Here is a 22,874-nt window from a genome sequence, read left to right as displayed (position 1 = left end):
CCCAGTGTCTCCTTGAGCATTCCTGTTGCCCGATCGCATTGCGATCAGGCAGCAGGAATGCCCACTAGACGCCAGGGATTTTATTTTTTTTGTTTCACTTTCTTGTTTCTGTGTCGGGGAGCGGCCCCTTGAGCAAGGGTCGCTCCCCTTTGGGGGGCATGTGTGTTATGGCCATTTCTGCCCCCATTATTTTTAGAGTGATCTGCCCCCAAGGGGGGCAGAAACCACTGGAATGCCAGGGATGTTTTTTTATTCGTTTATTTATGTGGGGGCTGGGGGGCATAGAACTGTTGGCCATTTCTGCCCCCCTTAGGGGCAGATCGGCCTATTTTTTTTTAGACCCATCGGCCCCTAAAGGGGGCAGAAGCCACTTAGGCACCAGGGATAGTGTGTGTGTGTTTAGTGGATGGGGGGACTGCCCCTTGGGCAAGGGTCGCCCACCTTTGGGGGGGGTTGTGTTTTATGGCCATTTCTTCCCCCCTTGGGGGCAGATCTGCCTATTATTTTAAGGCTGATCTGCTCCCAAGGGGGGCAGAAACCAATGGAACGCCAGGGATGTTTTTTTATTTGTTTATTTATGAGTGGGGGTGCCCCCCGCAAGGGGGGCATAGAACTGTTGGCCATTTCTGCCCCCCTTGGGAGCAGATCAGCTTATTTTGTTTTAGGCCCATCTGCCCCCAAGGGGCACAGAAGCCACTTGGGCACCAGGGATAGTGTATAGGCACCAGGGATAGTGTGTGTGTGTGTGTGTGTTTAGTGGATGGGGGGGGGGAAGGCCTCTTGGGCAAGGATCGCACCCCCAAGGGGGGCATAGAACTGTTGGCCGTTTCTGCCCCCCTAGGAGGCAGATCGGCCTATTTTTTTTTTTTTCGGCCCATCGCCCCCAAGAGGGGCAGAAGCCACTTAGGCACCAGGGATAATGTGTGTGTGTGTGTGTATGTTTTTTTGTTTGGGGGGTGGCCCCTGGGGCAAGGGTCGCTCCCCATGGGGACACAGTACTAACGGTATTTTCTGCCCCCCTTGGGGCAGATAGGCCTATTTTTTAGTAGGCCCATCTGCCCCTATGGGGGGCAGAATCCACTTAGGCACCAGTTTCTAAATGCTTGATGGTGGGGTGTTTGTCAACTGGTGAAGTATTTGCATTTGTAATAATTTCTTTCTTCTCCTTTTTGTTCTAGTTCAAAGCTTTTGCTTTCTTTGCTGTGGCTCCTTGTAGTTTTGGTGGTGGTTGACCTGCGGTTTGCATAGTTGCATGTTTTAGGTAAGTAAAAACAATTTACTCCAAAGGAGTATTGTTGCCATGCATGAATGACATGTTTGTAGGTGGTGTACTAAATGCAGGATTGTGTGTGAAATTGTCCTTAGATTTGTGCACAATTATATTTGTGTTGTCTTATTTCTAATTTGCTTTTCTTTCTTTCTTTTTAGTAGGATATCATTGAGTAGTTGCTGAGGAGTCAAGCTTTATCAGGCAAGTGAGCGGTATAGTTTTTGAGTTCATAACTCTTAATGATAAAGCTACACTTACTTATCTTACACAGTGCTGGTTGTTGGTGGTGCATTTGTCCAGTTACTTTTCATAGGAAGGATCATGGCTAGCCGCAGGATGACCGCGCAGCAGGTTGTTGGTATGCTTGTTGAGTCATTGTCTGATCAGGATTATGAGACAGACTCTGCATCTGAGGCAGAGGAGGAAGTGAGAGATTCTGGCAGTGAAGTTTCTGTCAGAGAGGAATCTTCTGATGAGGAAGCCACTCTCAGTGCAGATGAAGGGCCTGTTTTAGAGGACGACACTGGTGTACCATTAGTGCAGCAACCTAGGACTGAAAAATTTCCCGTTAGAAGACCAGAACTCTGGGTTGCCCCAAACATGGAGCAGCCAGAGTTGCCTGCCTTTACTGGTCTCCCCGGATGTAGAGCAATACAGAGAACTTTTTGCCTGTCAATTTCTTTGAGTTATTTATGGATGATGTGTTTTTTGGAAGAGATTGTTGAGCAGACTAATTTGTATGTGGAGCAGTATTTGAGGGACAATGCTGCTAGACTTAGGCCACACTCTAGAGCTGCCCAGTGGATTCCCATAAATTTGGAGGAGATGAAAATGTTTTTGGGTTTGACTCTTTTGATGGGGTTGATAAGGAAGCCATCACTGGCTTCTTATTGGTCTACTAGGCCCTTGACGGCAACAGCTATATTTACAGCAACCATGAGTCGTAATCGGTATTTGCTTCTTCTTAGGATGCTGCATTTTGTTGCCAATGCTTCAGCCTTGCCACGAGATCACCCTGATTCTGACCGTCTTTTTAAGATTGGGCCTGTCCTTGTTCATTTTGTAGATTGGTTTTCAGAGGTCTATGTTCCAGGTAAAGAAATAGCTGTGGGCGAGTCTTTGGTCCTCTTCAAGAGTTGTTTGGTTTTTAGGCAGTACATTCCTAGCAAGAGGGCACGATATGGAATTAAATTGTATATGCTGTCTGAAAGTAGTACAGGATGTGTATAGTTTCCGTGTCTACACTGGTAGGGATTCCAGTATTGACCCCCCTGGTTGTCCTCCCACTTTTGGAGTTACTGAAGAAATTGTGTGGGAACTTGGTAGATGACTGTTCAACAAAGGTCACCATTTGTATGTAGATAACTTCTACACTGGAGTGCAGTTGTTCAAGGAATTGTTTAGAGTGGACACTGTTGCTTGTGGCACAATTCGTTGTAACCGGAAAGGCAATCCAAGGGAGCTTGTCTGTAAAAAACCTGAGAGAGGACAGTGCTGTGCCTTGCGGAACGAGGAGCTGCTAGCTTTGAAATTTTCAGACAAGAGGGATGTCTACACACTAAGTACCATCCATGATGAGAGTACTTCCCCCGTGACTGTTTGGGGCCAGGTTGCTGAAGTGCGCAAACCTTTGTGCGTTTTAGATTATAATAAGCACATGGGAGGTGCTTTTATTGTGTTTAGGGATAGGTCTCCAGAGTCAAAGATGACATTTGTGAAATTTCAGGAGTGAGTGATAGAGAGCCTTATTGTGGTAGAACAGGCAAGAGTTCCTGGAGAAGCAGTAGTGGAGGATGTGGCTAGATTGAAAGATCGCCACTTTGCTGAGCACATTCCTCCCACACCCAAAAAAGACTTTCCAGCTAAGAATTGTAGAGTCTGTGCTCAAAGAGGTATCCAGAGGAAGACTTGAATGTACTGCCCAGATTGTCCTTCTACATCAAAAAAGAGAATGACAGGTAGGGACAAATTTAATCCTAAATTATAAGAACAGTCCTTAATTCTGTTACTCCTGAGTTTATTTCTTTCTCATATTTATTTCAAAAAATGTTTTTAATATAGCAAAAAAGGATCTATGGTTGTATAATACAAGACTTAATACACATCACATAAATAAATATAAACAAAACGTTACTCACATTACTCACAGAATAGACCACATATAAGGTTTAACAGTATAAAAACCAGCAAAGGTGGTGCCCTACGTATTTGGATAGTGGTCACTATTGCGTAACTCCACATGTGATCCACTTCTACTTGCTAAGGAAATGGGCTTTTCATGCACTTAACTATCAACGCTTTGTGTATTTCTTACCACACAAGCGTGATATAGTGCATCTTAAGTCTTTGCAATATAGTCCATTGTTTGGCAAGCCCAATACACTTGCAATGAAAAGAAGTCAATGCGTTTCGGCCTACTGATTTAGGGCCTCATCAGGACTGGAAAAGGGCAATAGTAATTCTAGAAAAACAATCAAACAAACAGAAAGCTCTTTCAGGTATACATTCAATATCATACAAGTGGTATAGACATATTATCAACAGTAAGTAAATAAATAAAAGGTTTATATTACATGCCAACAGAATATTTGATATTTAATCAAACTTTTTAAAAAAAATTATTAGCCCAATTTAGAAGTGATTCAAGCTTTCCAATCAATCATATGGTAATTTTGTATCTAGCTGTAATAAAGTGCTTAACAGCAGTTGGAATTGTCTAAATTAACTTTCACAGTGTGTACTCTTTTTTTTATTTTTAAGAAAACCTCATGATTTTACCTTAATTGTAGAAGAAAAAAAAGGGAGAAAAAATTGCTGTAAAGAAATGGCTCCCTGTTGCAGTTACCCCCCACTTTTTGCCTGATACTGATGCTGACTTGACTGAGAAGTGTGCTGGGACCCTGCTAACCAGGCCCCAGCACCAGTGTTCTTTCACCTAAAATGTACCATTGATCCCACAATTGGCACACCCTGGCATCCAGATAAGTCCCTTGTAACTGGTACCTCTGGTACCAAGAGCCCTGATGCCAGGCAAGGTCTCTAAGGGCTGCAGCATGCATTATGCCACCCTAGAGACCCCTCACTCGGCACAGACACACTGCTTACAAGCCTGTGTGTGCTAGTGAGAACAAAATGAGTAAGTCGCCATGGCACTCCCCTCAGGGTGCCATGCCAGCCTCTCACTGCCTATGCAGTATAGATAAGACACCCCTCTAGCAGGCCTTACAGCCCTAAGGCAGGGTGCACTATACCATAGGTGAGGGTACCAGTGCATGAGCACTGTGCCCCTACAGTGTCTAAGCAAAACCTTAGACATTGTAAGTGCAGGGTAGCCATAAGAGTATATGGTCTGGGAGTCTGTTTTACACGAACTCCACAGCACCATAATGGCTACACTGAAAACTGGGAAGTTTGGTATCAAACTTCTCAGCCCAATAAATGCACACTGATGCCAGTGTACATTTTATTGTAAAATACACCACAGAGGGCACCTTAGAGGTGCCCCCTGAAACTTAACCAACTATCTGTGTAGGCTGACTGGTTCCAGCAGCCTGCCACACTAGAGACATGTTGCTGGCCCCATGGGGAGAGTGCCTTTGTCACTCTGAGGCCAGTAACAAAGCCTGCACTGGGTGGAGATGCTAACACCTCCCCCAGGCAGGAGCTGTAACACCTGGCGGTGAGCCTCAAAGGCTCACCCCTTTGTCACAGCCCAGCAGGGCACTCCAGCTTAGTGGAGTTGCCCGCCCCCTCCGGCCACGGCCCCCACTTTTGGCGGCAAGGCTGGAGGGAACAAAGAAAGCAACAAGGAGGAGTCACTGGCCAGTCAGGACAGCCCCTAAGGTGTCCTGAGCTGAAGTGACTCTTACTTTTAGAAATCCTCCATCTTGCAGATGGAGGATTCCCCCAATAGGGTTAGGATTGTGACCCCCTCCCCTTGGGAGGAGGCACAAAGAGGGTGTACCCACCCTCAGGGCTAGTAGCCATTGGCTACTAACCCCCCAGACCTGAACACGCCCTTAAATTTAGTATTTAAGGGCTACCCTGAACCCTAGAAAACTAGATTCCTGCAAACTACAAGAAGAAGGACTGCCTAGCTGAAAACCCCTGCAGAGGAAGACCAGAAGACGACAACTGCCTTGGCTCCAGAAACTCACCGGCCTGTCTCCTGCCTTCCAAAGATCCTGCTCCAGCGACGCCTTCCAAAGGGACCAGCGACCTCGACATCCTCTGAGGACTGCCCCTGCTTCGAAAAGACAAGAAACTCCCGAGGACAGCGGACCTGCTCCAAGAAAGGCTGCAACTTTGTTTCCAGCAGCCTTGAAAGAACCCTGCAAGCTCCCCGCAAGAAGCGTGAGACTTGCAACACTGCACCCGGCGACCCCGACTCGGCTGGTGGAGATCCAACACCTCAGGAGGGACCCCAGGACTACTCTGATACTGTGAGTACCAAAACCTGTCCCCCCTGAGCCCCCACAGCGCCGCCTGCAGAGGGAATCCCGAGGCTTCACCTGACCGCGACTCTTTGAATCCTAAGTCCCGACGCCTGGGAGAGACCCTGCACCCGCAGCCCCCAGGACCTGAAGGACCGGACTTTCACTGGAGAAGTGACCCCCAGGAGTCCCTCTCCCTTGCTCAAGTGGAGGTTTCCCCGAGGAACCCCCCCCTTGCCTGCCTGCAGCGCTGAAGAGATCCCGAGATCTCTCATAGACTAACATTGCGAACCCGACGCTTGTTTCTACACTGCACCCGGCCGCCCCCGTGCTGCTGAGGGTGAAATTTCTGTGTGGGCTTGTGTCCCCCCCGGTGCCCTACAAAACCCCCCTGGTCTGCCCTCCGAAGACGCGGGTACTTACCTGCAAGCAGACCGGAACCGGGGCACCCCCTTCTCTCCATTCTAGCCTATGTGTTTTGGGCACCACTTTGAACTCTGCACCTGACCGGCCCTGAGCTGCTGGTGTGGTGACTTTGGGGTTGCTCTGAACCCCCAACGGTGGGCTACCTTGGACCAAGAACTGAACCCTGTAAGTGTCTTACTTACCTGGTAAAACTAACAAAAACTTACCTCCCCTAGGAACTGTGAAAATTGCACTAAGTGTCCACTTTTAAAACAGCTATTTGTCAATAACTTGAAAAGTATACATGCAATTTTTATGATTTAAAGTTCCTAAAGTACTTACCTGCAATACCGTTCGAATGAGATATTACATGTAGAATTTGAACCTGTGGTTCTCAAAATAAACTAAGAAAAGATATTTTTCTATACAAAAACCTATTGGCTGGATTTGTCTCTGAGTGTGTGTACCTCATTTATTGTCTATGTGTATGTACAACAAATGCTTAACACTACTCCTTGGATAAGCCTACTGCTCGACCACACTACCACAAAATAGAGCATTAGTATTATCTATTTTTACCACTATTTTACCTCTAAGGGGAACCCTTGGACTCTGTGCATGCTATTCCTTACTTTGAAATAGCACATACAGAGCCAACTTCCTACAATTGCTGTATATCGTCCTCAAGTTACTCAATCGGTGAGCCAAGCTGCTTATGTTTGTTTAACCGAAGTATAACAGCGGGGCTCATACCGGCTACCTAGCAGAGAAACAAAAACAAAATCAAAAACAGAAGACCCTATTTCAGAATCACCGCTCGAACTAGTGACTAATAAAACCTAATCTAAAATGTAGCTGCCGTCTTACCGAGTCCGGCGCGTACTAGTGTCACTTTCTATCCGACAAATCTGCCTCGGAGCGCGTCTTCCGTGTGGAAATCGTTGCTAAGAAACGTCGCGCACTTTGTAGCGTGCGGACGTTTCAAATAGCAAGGTCCACCAACAGTCAAAACAATTGACTGTGTGGGTCATCTGTCAAAATGACGGCCCATAACGGCAACCAAGCGGCCATCTTAGAGCAGGTTAAAAAACCTTACTCCTACCATTTTATAAGTATGTATTTTGTACTACAACTGCAAAGCAAATATCATCCCCGGTATCAATTCCAATTATTTGAAGACCAGACTAATTACAGATGTTATGAATGAGTTGGATCATAGGGCAACTTGCCTCTACCAAACTCGTCTGTTGAAATTGAAGTCTCTGTACTCAGACAAATGGCCTCCTAATATTATCGTTTCGGCCATCTTCAATGTCCCTTCATCCTCCATACTTTCTGCCTAAGGAAATCTGTACCATCCAATTTACACCACAAACTCACTGTACTAGAGTCAGTGATCTGGACATCTAGTGTCATGTTGTGTATATCTGTGTAACAGACAGCACTGTTTTACACCTTTTATCTCTGGATCATTTTGTGAATGTTGTAGATAAAAAATAAACAATAAGAAATATACATGCTTTTTCTTCAAGACTATATATATATCATTCCAAGAGCAACCCACTTTATCTGATGCTTGGAATTGGAATTGATACCGGGGATAATATTTGCTTTGCAGTTGTAGTACAAAATACATACTTATAAAATGGTAGGAGTAAGGTTTTTTAACCTGCTCTAAGATGGCCGCTTGGTTGCCGTTATGGGCCGTCATTTTGACAGATGACCCACACAGTCAATTGTTTTGACTGTTGGTGGACCTTGCTATTTGAAACGTCAGCACGCTACAAAGTGCGCGACGTTTCTTAGCAACGATTTCCACACGGAAGACGCGCTCCGAGGCAGATTTGTCGGATAGAAAGTGACACTAGTACGTGCCGGACTCGGTAAGACGGCAGCTACATTTTAGATTAGGTTTTATTAGTCACTAGTTCGAGCGGTGATTCTGAAATAGGGTCTTCTGTTTTTGATTTTGTTTTTGTTTCTCTGCTAGGTAGCCGGTATGAGCCCCGCTGTTATACTTCGGTTAAACAAACATAAGCAGCTTGGCTCACCGATTGAGTAACTTGAGGACGATATACAGCAATTTTTTCTCCCTTTTTTTTCTCCTACAATTAAGGTAAAATCATGAGGTTTTCTTAAAAAAAAAAAAAAAAAAAAAAAAAAAAAAAAGAAGGAGTACACACTGTGAAAGTTAATTTAGACAATTCCAAATGCTGTTAAGCACTTTATTACAGCTAGATACAAAATTACCATATGATTGATTGCAAAGCTTGAAACACTTCTAAATTGGGCTAATAATTTTTAAAAAAAAGTTTGATTAAATATCAAATATTCTGTTGGCATGTAATATAAACCTTTTATTTATTTACTTACTGTTGATAATATGTCTATACCACTTGTATGATATTGAATGTATACCTGAAAGAACTTTCTGTTTGTTTGATTGTTTTTCTAGAATTACTATTGCCCTTTTCCAGTCCTGATGAGGCCCTAAATCAGTAGGCCGAAACGCGTTGACTTCTTTTCATTGCAAGTGTATTGGGCTTGCCAAACAATGGACTATATTGCAAAGACTTAAGATGCACTATATCACGCTTGTGTGAAAGAAATACACAACGCGTTGATAGTTAAGTGCATGAAAAGCCCATTTCCTTAGCAAGTAGAAGTGGATCACATGTGGAGTTACGCAATAGTGCCCACTATCCAAATACATAAGGCACCACCTTTGGTGGTTTTTATACTGTTAAACCTTATATGTGGTCTATTCTGTGAGTAATGTGAGTAACGTTTTGTTTATATTTATTTATGTGATGTGTATTAAGTCTTGTATTATACAACCATAGATCCTTTTTTGCTATATTAAAAAAAAAAAATTGAAATAAATATGAGAAAGAAATAAACTCAGGAGTAACAGAATTAAGGACTGTTCTTATAATTTAGGATTAAATTTGTCCCTACCTGTCATTCTCTTTTTTGACGTTGTATCTACCCTGGGCAAGTTAGGGTTATAGGGTTCCCCCTGGTTTTTGGCAAACAGATTGTCCTTCTAAGCCTGGGATGTGTGTGGGTGGTTTTACCACACCCAGAAAAATTACTGGGAACTACCATGAGTGTAAACTGCCTGTTTTATATTTTCATGTGTTCAGTTTCATGGTTGGCATTTATGTCATGTACTTAGTTAGAGCTTTTGTGTTTGTAGTTTTGTAATTATTTCTAATTAGTTAGTGGTTTCCTTGATTTTAAAACAAAACAAAAAAGTGATGCCATTGTGTGTGGAGTGGCGCTTGGCTGACGGTGTAAATATTGACTTGCTGTTGGCTACTACAACACACTGCCAGCCAAACGCCAGTCCACACACTCCCATCAGCTGGTGTGATTGCTGTATCAGGCACGTGGGCGTATGTAAGCAATGGGCCCTTGAGTGGCGCTGTCTGTCGATGCGAGTGTTGTAATGTGCTGGGCCCATGGCTGGCGGCGTGAATGGTCTTGTGCATGTCATGTACGAAAGGTGTGTGCATGGACTGTAAAGCGGTTGGTGCAGTGTCGTGGCTTTACAGCTCACGAGTTGTGAGTCATTGGTTCAGATTTTTGGCCTTTCAGTTATAAACAGAGCATTTCATTGTTGTGAAATCTCTTGTTAATTAAATTTGATCTACTGAACCATCACTCACCCTCGTGCCAAATCCCTCCAGTATGTGTGGTAAACATGACAAAATCTGCTCCGCTGTAAACAGGCGTCGCAGCACACCTGTGACACGCTAGGTGTCTCGGGTGGGACCCCGATGATGAAGCATGCCACCAACTTGGTTGGTGGGTGAGGGGTCTTTTTAACATAACCTAAGTGTGTTTCTTTTCACAATTTTAAAGTGTTTGGAACATCACATAAGTACGTGGACACACCAAAATGATCTATTGCAAAACTACCTGTGTTTGGAGGGGGAGGGGGGCCTATGTTTTTGGTCCCGGCTGTGGCCTTCATCTAGGGAAACCTACCAAGCCCAGACATGTTTTAAAAATAGACACCCCTTGGAGTCCAAAGAGGTGGGGCTTGCCTGGATCCCCTGACATTTTCTTACCCAGACTCCTCTGCAAACCTCAAAATTTGCTTAAAAAAGCATATTTTCCTCACTTTTCTTTGTAGTATCACCGCTGCGGCACAAATTTCCTACCACCCAGCGTTCCCCTCAGTCTGCCAAGTAAAATTATACCTCACTTGTGTAGGTCCCCAAAGCAGAGTCAACCTAAAAGATGTATAAAAGAAAAATATGTGCTTATCAAGTCGCTGTGCTATCCCCTCAATCTCTGCAGGTTTTTGGCATTTTGCTGTTGGAGGCACCTCGGCCACCCACACAACTGAGGTATCATTTTTATCGGGGGACTTGGGGGAAACACTGGGTGGAAGGAAATTTGTGGCTCCTCTCAGATTCCAGATCAGAAATGAGAGGAAAAGGTGCTCTTTTGGCCAAATTTTGAGGTTTGCAGGTAACAGAACCTGGTCAGAGCCCCACAAGTCACCCCATCTTGGATTCCCCTAGGTGTCTAGTTTTCAAAAATGCGCAGGTTTGCTAGGTTTCCCTAGGTGCCGGCTGAGCTAGAGCCAAAATCCACAGCTAGGCACTTTGTAAAAACAGCTCTGTTTTCTTTGTGAAAATGTGATGTGTCCACAATGTGTTTTGGGGCATTTCCTGTCGCGGGCGCTAGGCCTACCCACGCAAGTGAGGTACCATTTTTATCGGGAGACTTAGGGGAACACTGGGTGGAGGGAAATGTGTGGCTCCTCTCAGATTCCAGAACTTTCTGTCACCGAAATGAGAGGAAAAGGTGTTTTTTGGACAAATTTTGAGGTTTGCAAAGGATTCTGGGTTACAGAACCTGGTCAGAGCTCCACAAGTCACCCCATCTTGGATTACCCTAGGTGTCTTGTTTTAAAAAATGCGCAGGTTTGGTAGGTTTCCCTAGGTGCCGGCTGAGCTAGAGGCCAAAATCTACAGCTAGGCACTTTACAAAGAACATGTCAGTTTTCAATGTAAAAATGTGATGTGTCCATTTTGTGTTTCCTGTCACGCGCAGTAGGCCTAACCACGCAAGTGAGGTACCACTTTAATCAGGAGACTTGGGGGAACACAGAATAGCAAAACAAGTGTTATTGTCCCTTATCGTTCTCTACATTTTTTCCTTCCAATTGTAAGACAGTGTGTTAAAAAGACATCTATTTGAGAAATGCCCTGTAATTCACATGCTAGTATGGACACCCCAGAATTCAGAGGTGTGCAAATAACCTCTGCTTCTCAACACCTTATCTTGTGGCCTTTTTGGAAATACAAAGGTTTTCTTGATACCTATTTTTCACTTTTTATATTTCAGCAAATTAATTGCTGTATACCCGGTACAGAATGAAAACCCATTGCATTTATTGGCTCTCGGTACCTAGGGTTCTTGATGAACCTACAAGCCCTATATATCCCCGCAACCAGAAGTGTCCAGCAGACGTACCAGTATATTTCTTTCAGAAATCTGACATCACAGGAAAATGTTAGAGTAAAACGTGGAGAAAATTGCTGTTTTTTTCACCTCAATGACAATATTCTTTTATTTCAGCTGTTATTTTCTGTAGGAAACACTTGAAGGATCTACACAAATGACCCCTTGCTAAATTCAGAATTTTCACTACTTTTCAGAAATGTTTAGCTTTCTGGGATCCAGCATTGGTTTCTCATCCATTTCTGTCACTAACTGGAAGGAGGCTGAAAGCACAAACAAAATAGTAAAAATGGGGTATGTCCCAGTAAGATGTCAAAATTGTGTTGAAAAATTGGGTTTTCTAATTCAAGTCTGCCTGTTCCCGAAAGCTGGGAATATGGTGATTTTACCACCGCATACCCTTTGTTAATGCCATTTTCAGGGAAAATAACGCCTTCTGCAGCCTTTTTCCCATTTTGTTTTTAAAAAAACGAAATTTTTACTGCATTTTGTCTGATTTCTTGGTCTCCTTCAGGGGAACCCACAAAGTCTGGGTACCTCTAGAATCCCTAGGATGTTGGAAAACAAGGACTCAAATTTGGCATGGGTAGCTTACGTGGAGAAAAAGTTATGAGGGCCTAAGCGCGAACTGCCCCAAATAGCCAAAAAAAGGCTCGGCACAGGAGGGGAAAAGGCCTGGCAGTGAAGGGGTTAAATGCACTAGATTCTAGCAAATGCTGCTGTCACTGCAGTAAGATGTTCACAAGACCTAGGTACTGGGGTTACCCCTGGCAACAACAGTTATTTTTAATTGCCTTAGCAATTGGTATTTATACAGACGTAGGAAACACTAAACTGCCACTTAACAAAAAATGTAATAATGTTTATCATCCTCTTTTTTCTCCAGTAAATCAGGTTTGGTCCAACTGCTTCCACCATGCCATGCCCTCACACACCAGATGTTCCTTTATGCAGTTTCTGTAAATACCTGCAATAGGGTCCTGCTTTACTATCATCAACAAAAAGTTCATCTTACTCCCTACTGACAAGTTTGTTCCTCTGCAAACAAACTCCTCTTTTTTTTTTTTTAAATAGTGGGGGTTGATTTTGGAAGCTCACAGCCTTCTTGAGGTGAAGTCGATGGAACCGCTCATTCTTCTGAAGGGTAAGGCAGGGCAAAAAACACAGGCAGAGTAATCGATTGGCCAATGTGGAAATGAGTCACAACCTTCAGTAGGAAGTCCGTGACGTTCGTCTCTAAGTAAAGGAGGTGTAAGATGGCTGCACGTGGAGCGCCTGTAGTTCATGCATGCGGCATGCTGACATAATCACAGTAAGGAAGAGCGATAAAAAAATCAATCATGCATCGCCCAGAAATGACAAGACCAAGTTCAGGTCCCATTGAAGCATGGGGACAAACACACATGCATCAAACCTTTTACAAAACACAACTGATGACTTAAAGGTAGGTAGTCAGGTAAACAAAAAAAGGCTGAAAGAGCTGATAAATAACATTTTACTGTGTCCACCACAAAGCCTTGCTCGGGTAACAACAGATTAGATTAAGATTTTTATTTTTTTTGTAAACCGCACACTTGCCCATAGGCGTCTAGACACTGCCACACTGACCTGAAGGCTAAAACCTGCCCAATAAGTCTACAAAGAACAGAAAGTCACGTTTTAAGTTGTTTCTGAAAAGGAATACATTCAGCCGGTTTCTTAAATGCACAGATAGTTGATTTCACAGCTGGCATGTGGTGTATGAGAAACCTCTCCCACCTCAAGAAACCTTGTAAATATTTGGGATGATCACCTTCCCAGCTGTGGTTGAACGAAGTGCCTTAGTAAGGGTATACCAGGTAATTCTCTTTTCAAGAAACTTGGGTCCGGTCTGGTATAGTGGTTTGAGTGCAATGCAGAGAGCTCTAAAGGCTACTCTCTTTGTTAATCAACCACTGCAGATCGGTCCTGGCCTTTGATATCGGTTCAAATTTCCTAATATTTTTAAGGAGCCGAAAGTGCATTTTGTAATCTTTGCAATTTTTTGATATTGCCTTGTTGCGTACCTGCACACAGGGCATTGCAATAGTCCAATTTGGATAAAACCAGCAAGGACCACTGTCCTCTGAAGGTCAGAGGAAATGAAAGGAAACACTTTTCGCAAAGTCTTCAATAAAAAGAAACAGGAGGACGCTAGCTGATTCGTCTCATCAGCGAAGGTAAGATTGGAGTCCCCCAAGACACACACATTTCTAGCTTTTGCTACTAGCATCGGGAGTGCCCCCAGAGACTGTGGCCACCAAGAGTCATTCCAAAAAGTTGTGTTGCATCAGAAAAGAAGCCCCTCGGTCTTTTCCGAGTTCAGTTTCAGGCAACGATTACTCCTCCATCGACCAATTGTGACCATACAGTTTCTGAAGCACAACGCCACTTCATCCATTTCCTCTGTGATGCGTAATACAATTTGTGTGTCATCCGCATAAGAACCGGTGGCGAAACCAAAGGACCTGATCAGTTTCAAGAGTGGAGTCACGTATATATTAAATAGTGTAGGACTCAAACAGGATCCTTGTGGGACACCACAAAAAAAAAAAAAAATAAATAAATAAATCAAGAAGACATTAGAAAGTTTGCCTTGTATGGGATCAGTGTTTCAAACACTATAGCGTCGGCAAATGTTCCCAGCACCTAACGTAGTTTGGCTTCATAAAAGGATGTCTGGCCACAAGGATGACATCGGCTGCCTCAGTTGGCAAGTCACTCATATTCAGTTGCCACTGTTCTATCTCCATGCACGGGGTTGTAGGTTGTAGAGACTTGGATGTAGGACTCTGCCCTGATGCTGAGGCAGTGGGGTTGCCTGAAGTTGAACCCTGATTGAAGGACAAATACTCAGGCTGAGGAGCATTGGATACTATACTTTCCAGGCCCTGTTCAGGGAGACAAAAATGACTTGTGCCAGTATGTCTTGATCGTCTTCAGAACCAGAGGCAGATGAGGTACAAGCAAAAAGATGTACAGGAGTCTGTCCCTCCATTCTGGCCAGAATGTGTCTCCTAATAAGTACATCAGAGTAAATTCCAAAATATAAAACTGTTGACACTGTGTATTCTTCACAGTGCAATACATCTAGCTAGGGCATGACCATTTATAGAGGGTGCCCTCCACCACCTCGGGCTGAAGACACCACACGTTATCTGCCAGATGACACCTGTTCAGTTCATCCACTCTTGGCATTCAGGGGTCCCGCTGGTGTATGGTGACCAGGAAGATGTGCTAGTCCAGTCAACCTACAGCTGTGTAACGCCTCAAGAGGGAGAATCCAGGACCCCACTCCACCCGGCATGTTGCAGTACCCCATGGCACTCACCTCTATTTGATGAATTGCAGGAAAGCTTTCAGGGCCACAATGAGTGGCTTAAGTTCTAGAAGACTGATAAGGAGCTGCTGTCCACCATGGACCAGATGACTTTGATCTCCTCCTCTTCTAGCTAATCTCCACTGTACAGACCACCACTGCATCCACTTCTTCAAGAAACCCACAACACACCACCACCCACAACGGATCCCCCGATGTAGTTGGAACAAGGTCACCGAAGACAAGCTTATCACGACCCTCTCCCATCTACACCACTGACACTGATACAACTGCCCGCAACTTCAGGGAATGGGTTAACACCTGTGCCAATACTCTCGCCCCAATCAAGAATCCCTCCAATAGACGCACCAACAGAAAGGCCTTCTGGTTTACTGCCGACCTCCACAAATCTAAGCAAAGCTGACGAAGACTCGAAAGTAAGTGGCGCCAAGATCAGACTCTGAACAACCACACAGCCTTCAAAAACACCATCCGCAGACACCACCAACTCATCCGAGCCGCAAAAAGAACCGCCTTCAAAGACCGAATCAACAACAACGCACACAGCCACAAGGAGATCTTCAACAACGTGAAGGAACTCTCCAACACCAGCTCCGACATCCCGCCATCCCAAAACCTCAGTGACTCCCTAGCCTCCTACTTCCACCGCAAGATTGCAGACATACACGACAGCTTCAGCACCTAGACCCCCCCCGGCAACCACCAGCACCACAGATTCACCTACGACCAACCTCCTGCTCTCCCGGACCCCTGCGGTATACCCCAGGGTTCATTCCTCAGCCCGACCCTCTTCAACATCTACATGGCCCTGCTCGCTAACATCGCATGATCCCACAACCTCAACATCATCTCATACACCGACAACACCCAGATGATCCTCTCCCTCACCAAGGACTCCGCCAAGACCTACCTCCACGAAGGAATGAAGGCCCTCGCTGAATGGAAGAAGAGCAGCTGCCTCAGACTCAATTCTGACAAGACAGAAGTCCTCATCTTCAGCTCCACCCTCTCCATATGGGATGACTCCTGGTGGCCTGCCACTCTCGGAACCGCTCCGACTCCCACCGACCACGCACGCAACATGGGATTCATCCTAGACCCCTCACTATTCATGACCCAGCAAGCCAATACCATCTCCTCCTTCTGCTTCAACACCCTCCTCACGTTCCAAAGGATCTACAAATGGATACCCACTGAAACCAGAAGAACAGTCACCCAAGCCCTTGTAAGCAGCAAACTGGACTACGGCAATGCCCTCTACGCAGAAACCACGGCCAAACTCCAGAAGAGGCAGAAACGCATCCAGAACACCTCCGCACGCCTCTTCCTGGACATCCCCCACCACATGACAGACCACCTGAAAAACCTGCACTTGCTTCCCAGTCAACAAGAGAATCACCTTCAAACTCCTCACCCACGCTCACAAAGCACTGCACAACACCGGACCAGAATACCTCAACAGACGACTCTTCTTCTACACCCCGACCCAACAGCTCCGCTCCGCCGACCTTGCCCTCGCAACCATCCCACGCGTCCGCAGAACTACAACCAGCAGTGGATCATTCTCGCACCTCGCCGGCAAAACGTGGAACACTCTTCCCACCCACCTGCTCCAGACCAAAGACCTCCTTACCTTCAGGAAACTTCTCAAGACCGGGCTGTTCGGGCAGTAGCAGCACCTCCCCGCTCACCGTCTCCCCCTCCCCTCTTCAGTGCCTTGAGACCCTCACAGGTGAGTATTGCGCTTTGCAAGTCTCCTGATTGATTGATTGATCCCCTGAACCCCACCAGCAACATTTGTCACCACTGTGAACTCTGGGTGGGGTAAGAGAGTGACCTACCGTACAGCAGATCATGTGTCATCTTCAACAGACTGCGGCAAGCATGCCTTCAGCAACCAGTCCTCAAGTTTCAGGAATACACGCACTCCTTACCGCTGAGTATGCAACCCCCTCCAACACTTCCATGAATACCCAAGGAGAAGAGGTAAGGCCGGGGAAAGCACAGTAAAGTGAAAGTGTTCCTGGCCTACTTTGTACAAGTATCTCGAAACAACCGTCTGGCAGTCAGTTATATGAAAATGTGTGTTCTGCAAGAACAAAGATGCCCCACCCAGCCTCGACATCCAAGAAGAGCGAGCATTTTGAACCTGTATTTCTTGAAAAAGGCACCAAGTGGACAGAGATCCAAAACAGGCCTCAGGACTCTACCCTTCTTTGGAATGAGGAAGTAACACAAATGGCTGGTTTTCTGCATCTCTAAGTCTGATACCTTCTCAGTGGAACCCTTGGACAACGGAAGGTTGGATTCCTGCATCTGGTTAGCTGAGTGCTCCTCCAAGAGTCACTTTGTGTAGGGAGAAGGTGAAAAAGCAAGCCACAGCCCCTTGGAATAATATGTAGCACGCTTGTGTCTAACGCGATGGATCTCCAGCTGAAGCGTAAATGAAGAATTATGCCTCGTACAGGCCAGGCATGAGCCGGGGAAGGCAGACTAAAGCTATTTGGTGTGCAGTGAGGCATGGAAGGAAGAATTTGAGGAATGCTGATCCTGATGGTTTAATAGTGTCTACAGTTACACCAGCCACAGTCCTGGGCTGCTGATGCAGCTCACATCGAAGGTGCTGGCATTGTGAAATAGATTTTGAATTACCTGCACTGGTGTGGAAGTTGTTTAGCCGGAGTCAATAGCCCAGAGAATGTGCATTCGTGTGACAGTTCTTGAATCGTTCCAGCACCCAATCAGCCTTTTCCCCAAAAAGCCGGGAGTCATCACAGGGTATGTCTATTAGGGATCCCTATATGCCTCCAGAAAACACAGATCTCATCCAAGCACACCTTTTGAGCACAACACTGGTGCCAATAGCTTTGTTGATGCAGTCGGTGTTGTCCAGGCCAGCCTGGAGCCCATATCTGGCTGCATTCTGACCATCATGTATCATTTAGACAAAAGAGGACATGGGGTTATCCAGGATGGCTTGCACAGGACAGTCATATCCCATAATGCATGGTTGTACCACCCCAAGATAGAAACTACATCGCTACATTTAAATGCAAGGCCAGCCACAGAAAACTTTCCCTGTCTAAAAACACCAAATCCTTTGGATCCCCTCTGTGGAGGATTGGTCAGGTACTAATTTGGATTGACCATTCTTGAAGCTTGAACAATCTGGCTCTCAGGTGTAGGATGCTTGACCAGGAAGTCAGAGTCACTTGGAGCCAGCCTAGGTCCCCGAGCTAAAAGTCAAATGAACGGCAGCTAGGAGCATGGCTTGGACCATGTAGTCAGAAAGCCATCAGTAAGGGCTTCACTGAACGGCAATGATGGCTCAGATGAAGTTGAACCTAGTGGAAGGATCTCAGTCAGCACATTTGTCTTAGTCTCAGCAGAGGGCAGCTGTAATTCTAAGGTTTCATCTGCCCTCTGAACCAACACTGCAAACTAAGCACTTTTCTATGGTGGTGGCCCAAGTGGAGCGTCGAGCTCTGTTTCACGAGATGTGTCTAGCCCACTGGAATTCTGCAAGGCTGGATACAATGCAACATCAGCATAATGACCAGGCAGCACTCTGTACCCTTCCTCATCCTCAGTGCTCTGAGGGACACTGGCTCTGAATTAGAGCCAAAGGAGTGTGAATCCTCTCCTGACGCCAGCGTACATGCAGAGGTCTGGGACTGGAATCTTGTTCTATAACCACTGGTTGCAATTCCATGATCGCAGAACATGACAGACCAGGAGCAGACCTATGTCAATTTGGGGTCAGAGACCAGCACCAGGACTTGATTATTGATCAAAGACCTGCAGGGCTGCCACTCTGATAGCCGCTATTTCCTGCAGGTCGACAACAGTCTGGAAAACGTAGAGCATGCCGGGGCCACCTGCAGGACTGGTTCGGACCCCATCTTTATCCTGACACCCTTGTGCCTTCTCGCTAGATTCAGAGGCAGGATGGGTTTAAGTCCTGCTTGGCCTTCTTATGATGAGACTTAACTTCGACTTACTGGAAGACTCTGAATGGGAAATGGATGTTATTTGCAGGAGTGGGAGTGGCCACATGACCGGGATCGGGCTGGTGACCAGAAACAGGAACAAGAACTATGCTTCGACTGTGAGCTATCTTCAGGCAGGTGGAGTTTAACTTATTTCCTCAGGGTGCATGAGGGCACACTTGTTGCATGACTTTGAGTTGTGTTGTGAGCCCAAGCACCAGAGGCACGCATTCTGCGGGTCAGTGTCTGGCACGCGTCGGCATGGAAGTCTCTGCAAGCTTGAATGCTGTAGTTTTCAGTGGTTTATCGTGGTGGCGAATGATTCTTTTGGTGTAATATGGGGTGGGATCCTTAAATCAATCAATCAATCAACAAAAATACCCCCTACACCATCAATGATGTATGTTATTTATGTAGTTAACGCTGAGAGACGCTGTAGGATGCAGGACGGGCGATCTCGAAAACAGAGCTCTACGAACAAGTTGAGTATCAGAAGTTGCTCCACATGCTAATTTAGAAAGTGCAGCAACAAAGCTACAATTCAATGCACACGAGGTTCACGCTTTGTCCACCCCGTTAAATAAGGACCTGAACATCAGTACTGTGGCTCATCACATGAGTACCCGAGCCCCATTGGGCAATACCCACAGACTTAACCGGTGCCCTCATGCCTTGAAGAATACAGGGATTTCCCAAAGTCACAGTGTCCCCCTTCACAATTACACACATTACCCTAAGGAAGACCTTCAAAAGATTCATAGGCCCACCCAGAAGGTCGAAACGCGTTGGCGTACTTTGAAAAGTGGAAAGAGGGCTAGTAAACTTGAATAATGCAAAAACCATATGATGAAGAATGTGAGGATGTATCCCCATCACATATTGTGAAAGCTGCAAGAAGAAATATGACTTGGCGGCTTAGGGCCCCTACAGTACCTGAAGGATCACGTATGTGGAGGAGAATAATACGCCCCAACCACACAATAAATTATGTTGGACACTATTTCGGGTTTCGCAAAAAAAATTTATATGTTGGACACCTATATTTGTGGACACATATTTGTTGTGAAAGTACACATTTATATGTCGGACACACATATGTTGATATATGTCATAACAAGTAATATCATTTGTATGAACTGTGAAGTCTTTAGTTTTTTTACTGTGTACACGTTATCACGTGTTGCACTGTTCTATGAGTACAGTTTTGTGGAAAGATCATACTATCCACCACAAAGAATTCTTTTTGGTGTTTATTTAATTCATGTACTAGAAATCATGCGAGTACCAAAGGTACAATAGTCGGAGGATATCTTTTAATAAATAGTATTAAATGAAAAGAATTCATGAAATGATGATGTTGAGAGGCATTGTATGATTATGTTGCCTGCATAAAATACATAATTGATGGTGTTGGGGGATTTTTGTACGTAGTTTTCATTGGGCGATTGTTCCGCAGCACACGGTGAACAGGTTATCGGAGTTGTCAGAAGACTTCTAGCTGAGAGCAGCCACCCAGATCCATTTGGAAGGGACACAAAGAACAGAACAGACATCAGCATGAAGGGGTGGCGCTTATATACAGCTCAGCTCTCTTCCAAGGCAGTGCAGATTCACTGCAGAGCCACAAGGCACCACCTGATGGCGCACAGCAGCACTGCCGAAGAATGCTCCAGATGTGGTCTGGAGATATTCCAAAGGTGAGGAATCTGCAGTTAGAAGTATCCATAAGGTACTACATAAGAAACGTATGGCAACTTCGCGCAAGCTTTGCTAGTCCTTCTGAAGCAATGGCCTCGTGTATGAGCGACCATTAGCTACTAAAAAGCAAAACTCAATATGATCGGGTTCTCCCCAGTCCTTTCAGACGCTCTCAGTTTTGCACGCAGTGGACTCTGCCCAAGCCCTACCAAGGGTTTCAAACCCACTGCCATTGATGACTCTCCCAGTGTCCTCGCTCCTCTGGCCTTTCTGAGGTGAGCCTGATACGCGACTGGTAATGCCTTAGCCCTGCTGGCTCTTCAGAGGCAATAGCACACCATGTCACTGACTCTTCTACAGCCCCTCCGGCCTTTCAAAGGTCCTGCCTCACATGGGACTGATTCTGCCCCACACTAACGGCCTTTCACAGGTGCTGCTAGGGATGTGAATGACTAGCCTCCAGCTGAGCCCCGACTAATCCTTTTGGGTTCTGGAGTAGTGTGCTACTCGCCGAAAAGCACTTTGACGCCTCGTCAGGGGTAGTAACCGCTATATAAATACAATTACAATGGGAGGTTTGCCTATGTCTTGCTGCCAACTTGTACTCACAGTAAAAGGGGATGGTGAAGCTCTCAGAGGTGGTTGCGTTGCCTTCGGTGCTGTTATCCCCATCTCGGGCGACGCAGCGGTAAGGCCCCACCTGCCAGGGCTGGATGTCCTCGATATGGAGGAGCAGCCGCCCCTCGCTACGGGTGATGTTCACGTCGTAGTACCAGCAGCGGAAGGTGTGTGGGGTGTTCAGGTTCAGCCAGGTCCTCATCCACTGTAATGGAACAGAAACAGCCAATCAGAGGCCGAGCAAGGACACCTGCATCACGTGACTGCTACAAGGACCACCTTGGCCATGGGTGACTCTCACTCTCTTTAGAAAAGTGAGTCAGGACAATAAAAGAAAGAAGAGCTCTATTTTTTATTTAGTAAATAGTAAATATATTTTTATATTTTATATTTTTATTGTCATTTAAACACAATGTAAAACATAACATTTATCCATCGGACATCTCAAAATACGAGGCACAGCTCTATTACTCAGGGGAGCCTTGTGACTCACCCTTGCATTTCAATCCATCATTCTCAACTACTGACTTTATTCCCAGGCTTCGGACAGTTGTCAAGTTTATGGGCTGATATTTACAGCCCCTGGGCTCTGTATGTGGGAGGAGAGTGGAGGAATGTCTGATTGGTTTTCGAATGGGCTAGCCAATCAGAGGAGACTGCTCCCAACAGTTAATTCCTCAAGGGGCGAGATAAAGTTTCAGAGTCCTTGGCAATTGTCTTGAAAATGTTAGTGCGAATGCGTGTGAAATAACTTAATACGGGTCACCCAAAATGTCAAACAAAAACTCTCAGAATTATTTTACATAATTTTAGGATTACATAATTTTATGTGAGCACTTTTACGACTACAGACACATTTGAACTGCAGTAGTGTTTTTCTATCTATCACATTAAATACAAACAGGGTAAAAAAAACAGCATTTTGAGGGGATTGATGGTAATATAAAAAAACTGTACAGCAGCGATTTTCTATCTCCTTTTTCTACAATAAATTCCATATGTAAAACTGAAAAATATTGTAAGCAAAGGTTCCAAAACGGGTAGGAGGCTTCAAAAGGCGTCAAGTACAGGTGGACAAAAATAGATGTTTGTTCTTGGCGGTGATTGTGTCTTCTTCTCATTCCACACAGGTTACTGGCCCCATGTCATGTGTTTCACAAGAAATCAGGTCACCAGGCAGCTCTGAACATAGAGAACTCTTCAAACAATGGAGGTATGTTCAGGTACCCCTGTTACAAGTGCGCTCAGATACCGGAGTAACAACATAGTACTGGTAGACACGCCACCCTTACAGTGTTCACTGCGTGATCCTTCTCATCAGAAGTTAGTAAGGATTTGGGACTTGTTTAGAGGCAGCTCTTGACCTCTGCTCCGAACCATGGACAGGACTGATAGAAGGTGTACTGACCGACCACCACGGAGAAGTCCACCAACACTCCACTGTCACTAAAGCAATAGTTATGTGTCTAACAAGATCTGTGACTAAGTTCATCTGGGGCTTTTTCAAGGCTCCTCATTGATCAGACCCTGGTGCTTGCTGTCCCCGTACACCCCAATATCAATTCATGTTCCCAAGGGGGACCCCCCCACCTCAGTTCCCTAGGATAGAGAAGGCTAAGAAG

The 22,874-nt window shown here is 45.4% G+C and overlaps 1 protein-coding gene across 1 annotated transcript in view; it reads right to left on the bottom strand.

Moving 5' to 3' along the window:
* LOC138246628 (uncharacterized) overlaps window positions 1–22,874 on the bottom strand; it is a 99,469-nt gene that overhangs the window by 35,829 nt on the left and 40,766 nt on the right. Inside the window, exon 3 of the mRNA XM_069201340.1 lies at window positions 21,244–21,457. Within this exon, the coding sequence (XP_069057441.1) occupies window positions 21,244–21,457 (214 nt within the window). The remainder of the gene's footprint in view (window positions 1–21,243; window positions 21,458–22,874) is intronic.

Source organism: Pleurodeles waltl, chromosome 7, assembly GCF_031143425.1.
Source record: "Pleurodeles waltl isolate 20211129_DDA chromosome 7, aPleWal1.hap1.20221129, whole genome shotgun sequence".
NCBI lineage: Eukaryota > Metazoa > Chordata > Amphibia > Caudata > Salamandridae > Pleurodeles > Pleurodeles waltl.
Note: the sequence above shows the minus strand (reverse complement) of the source record. Positions and strands in the feature narration are given on the sequence as shown.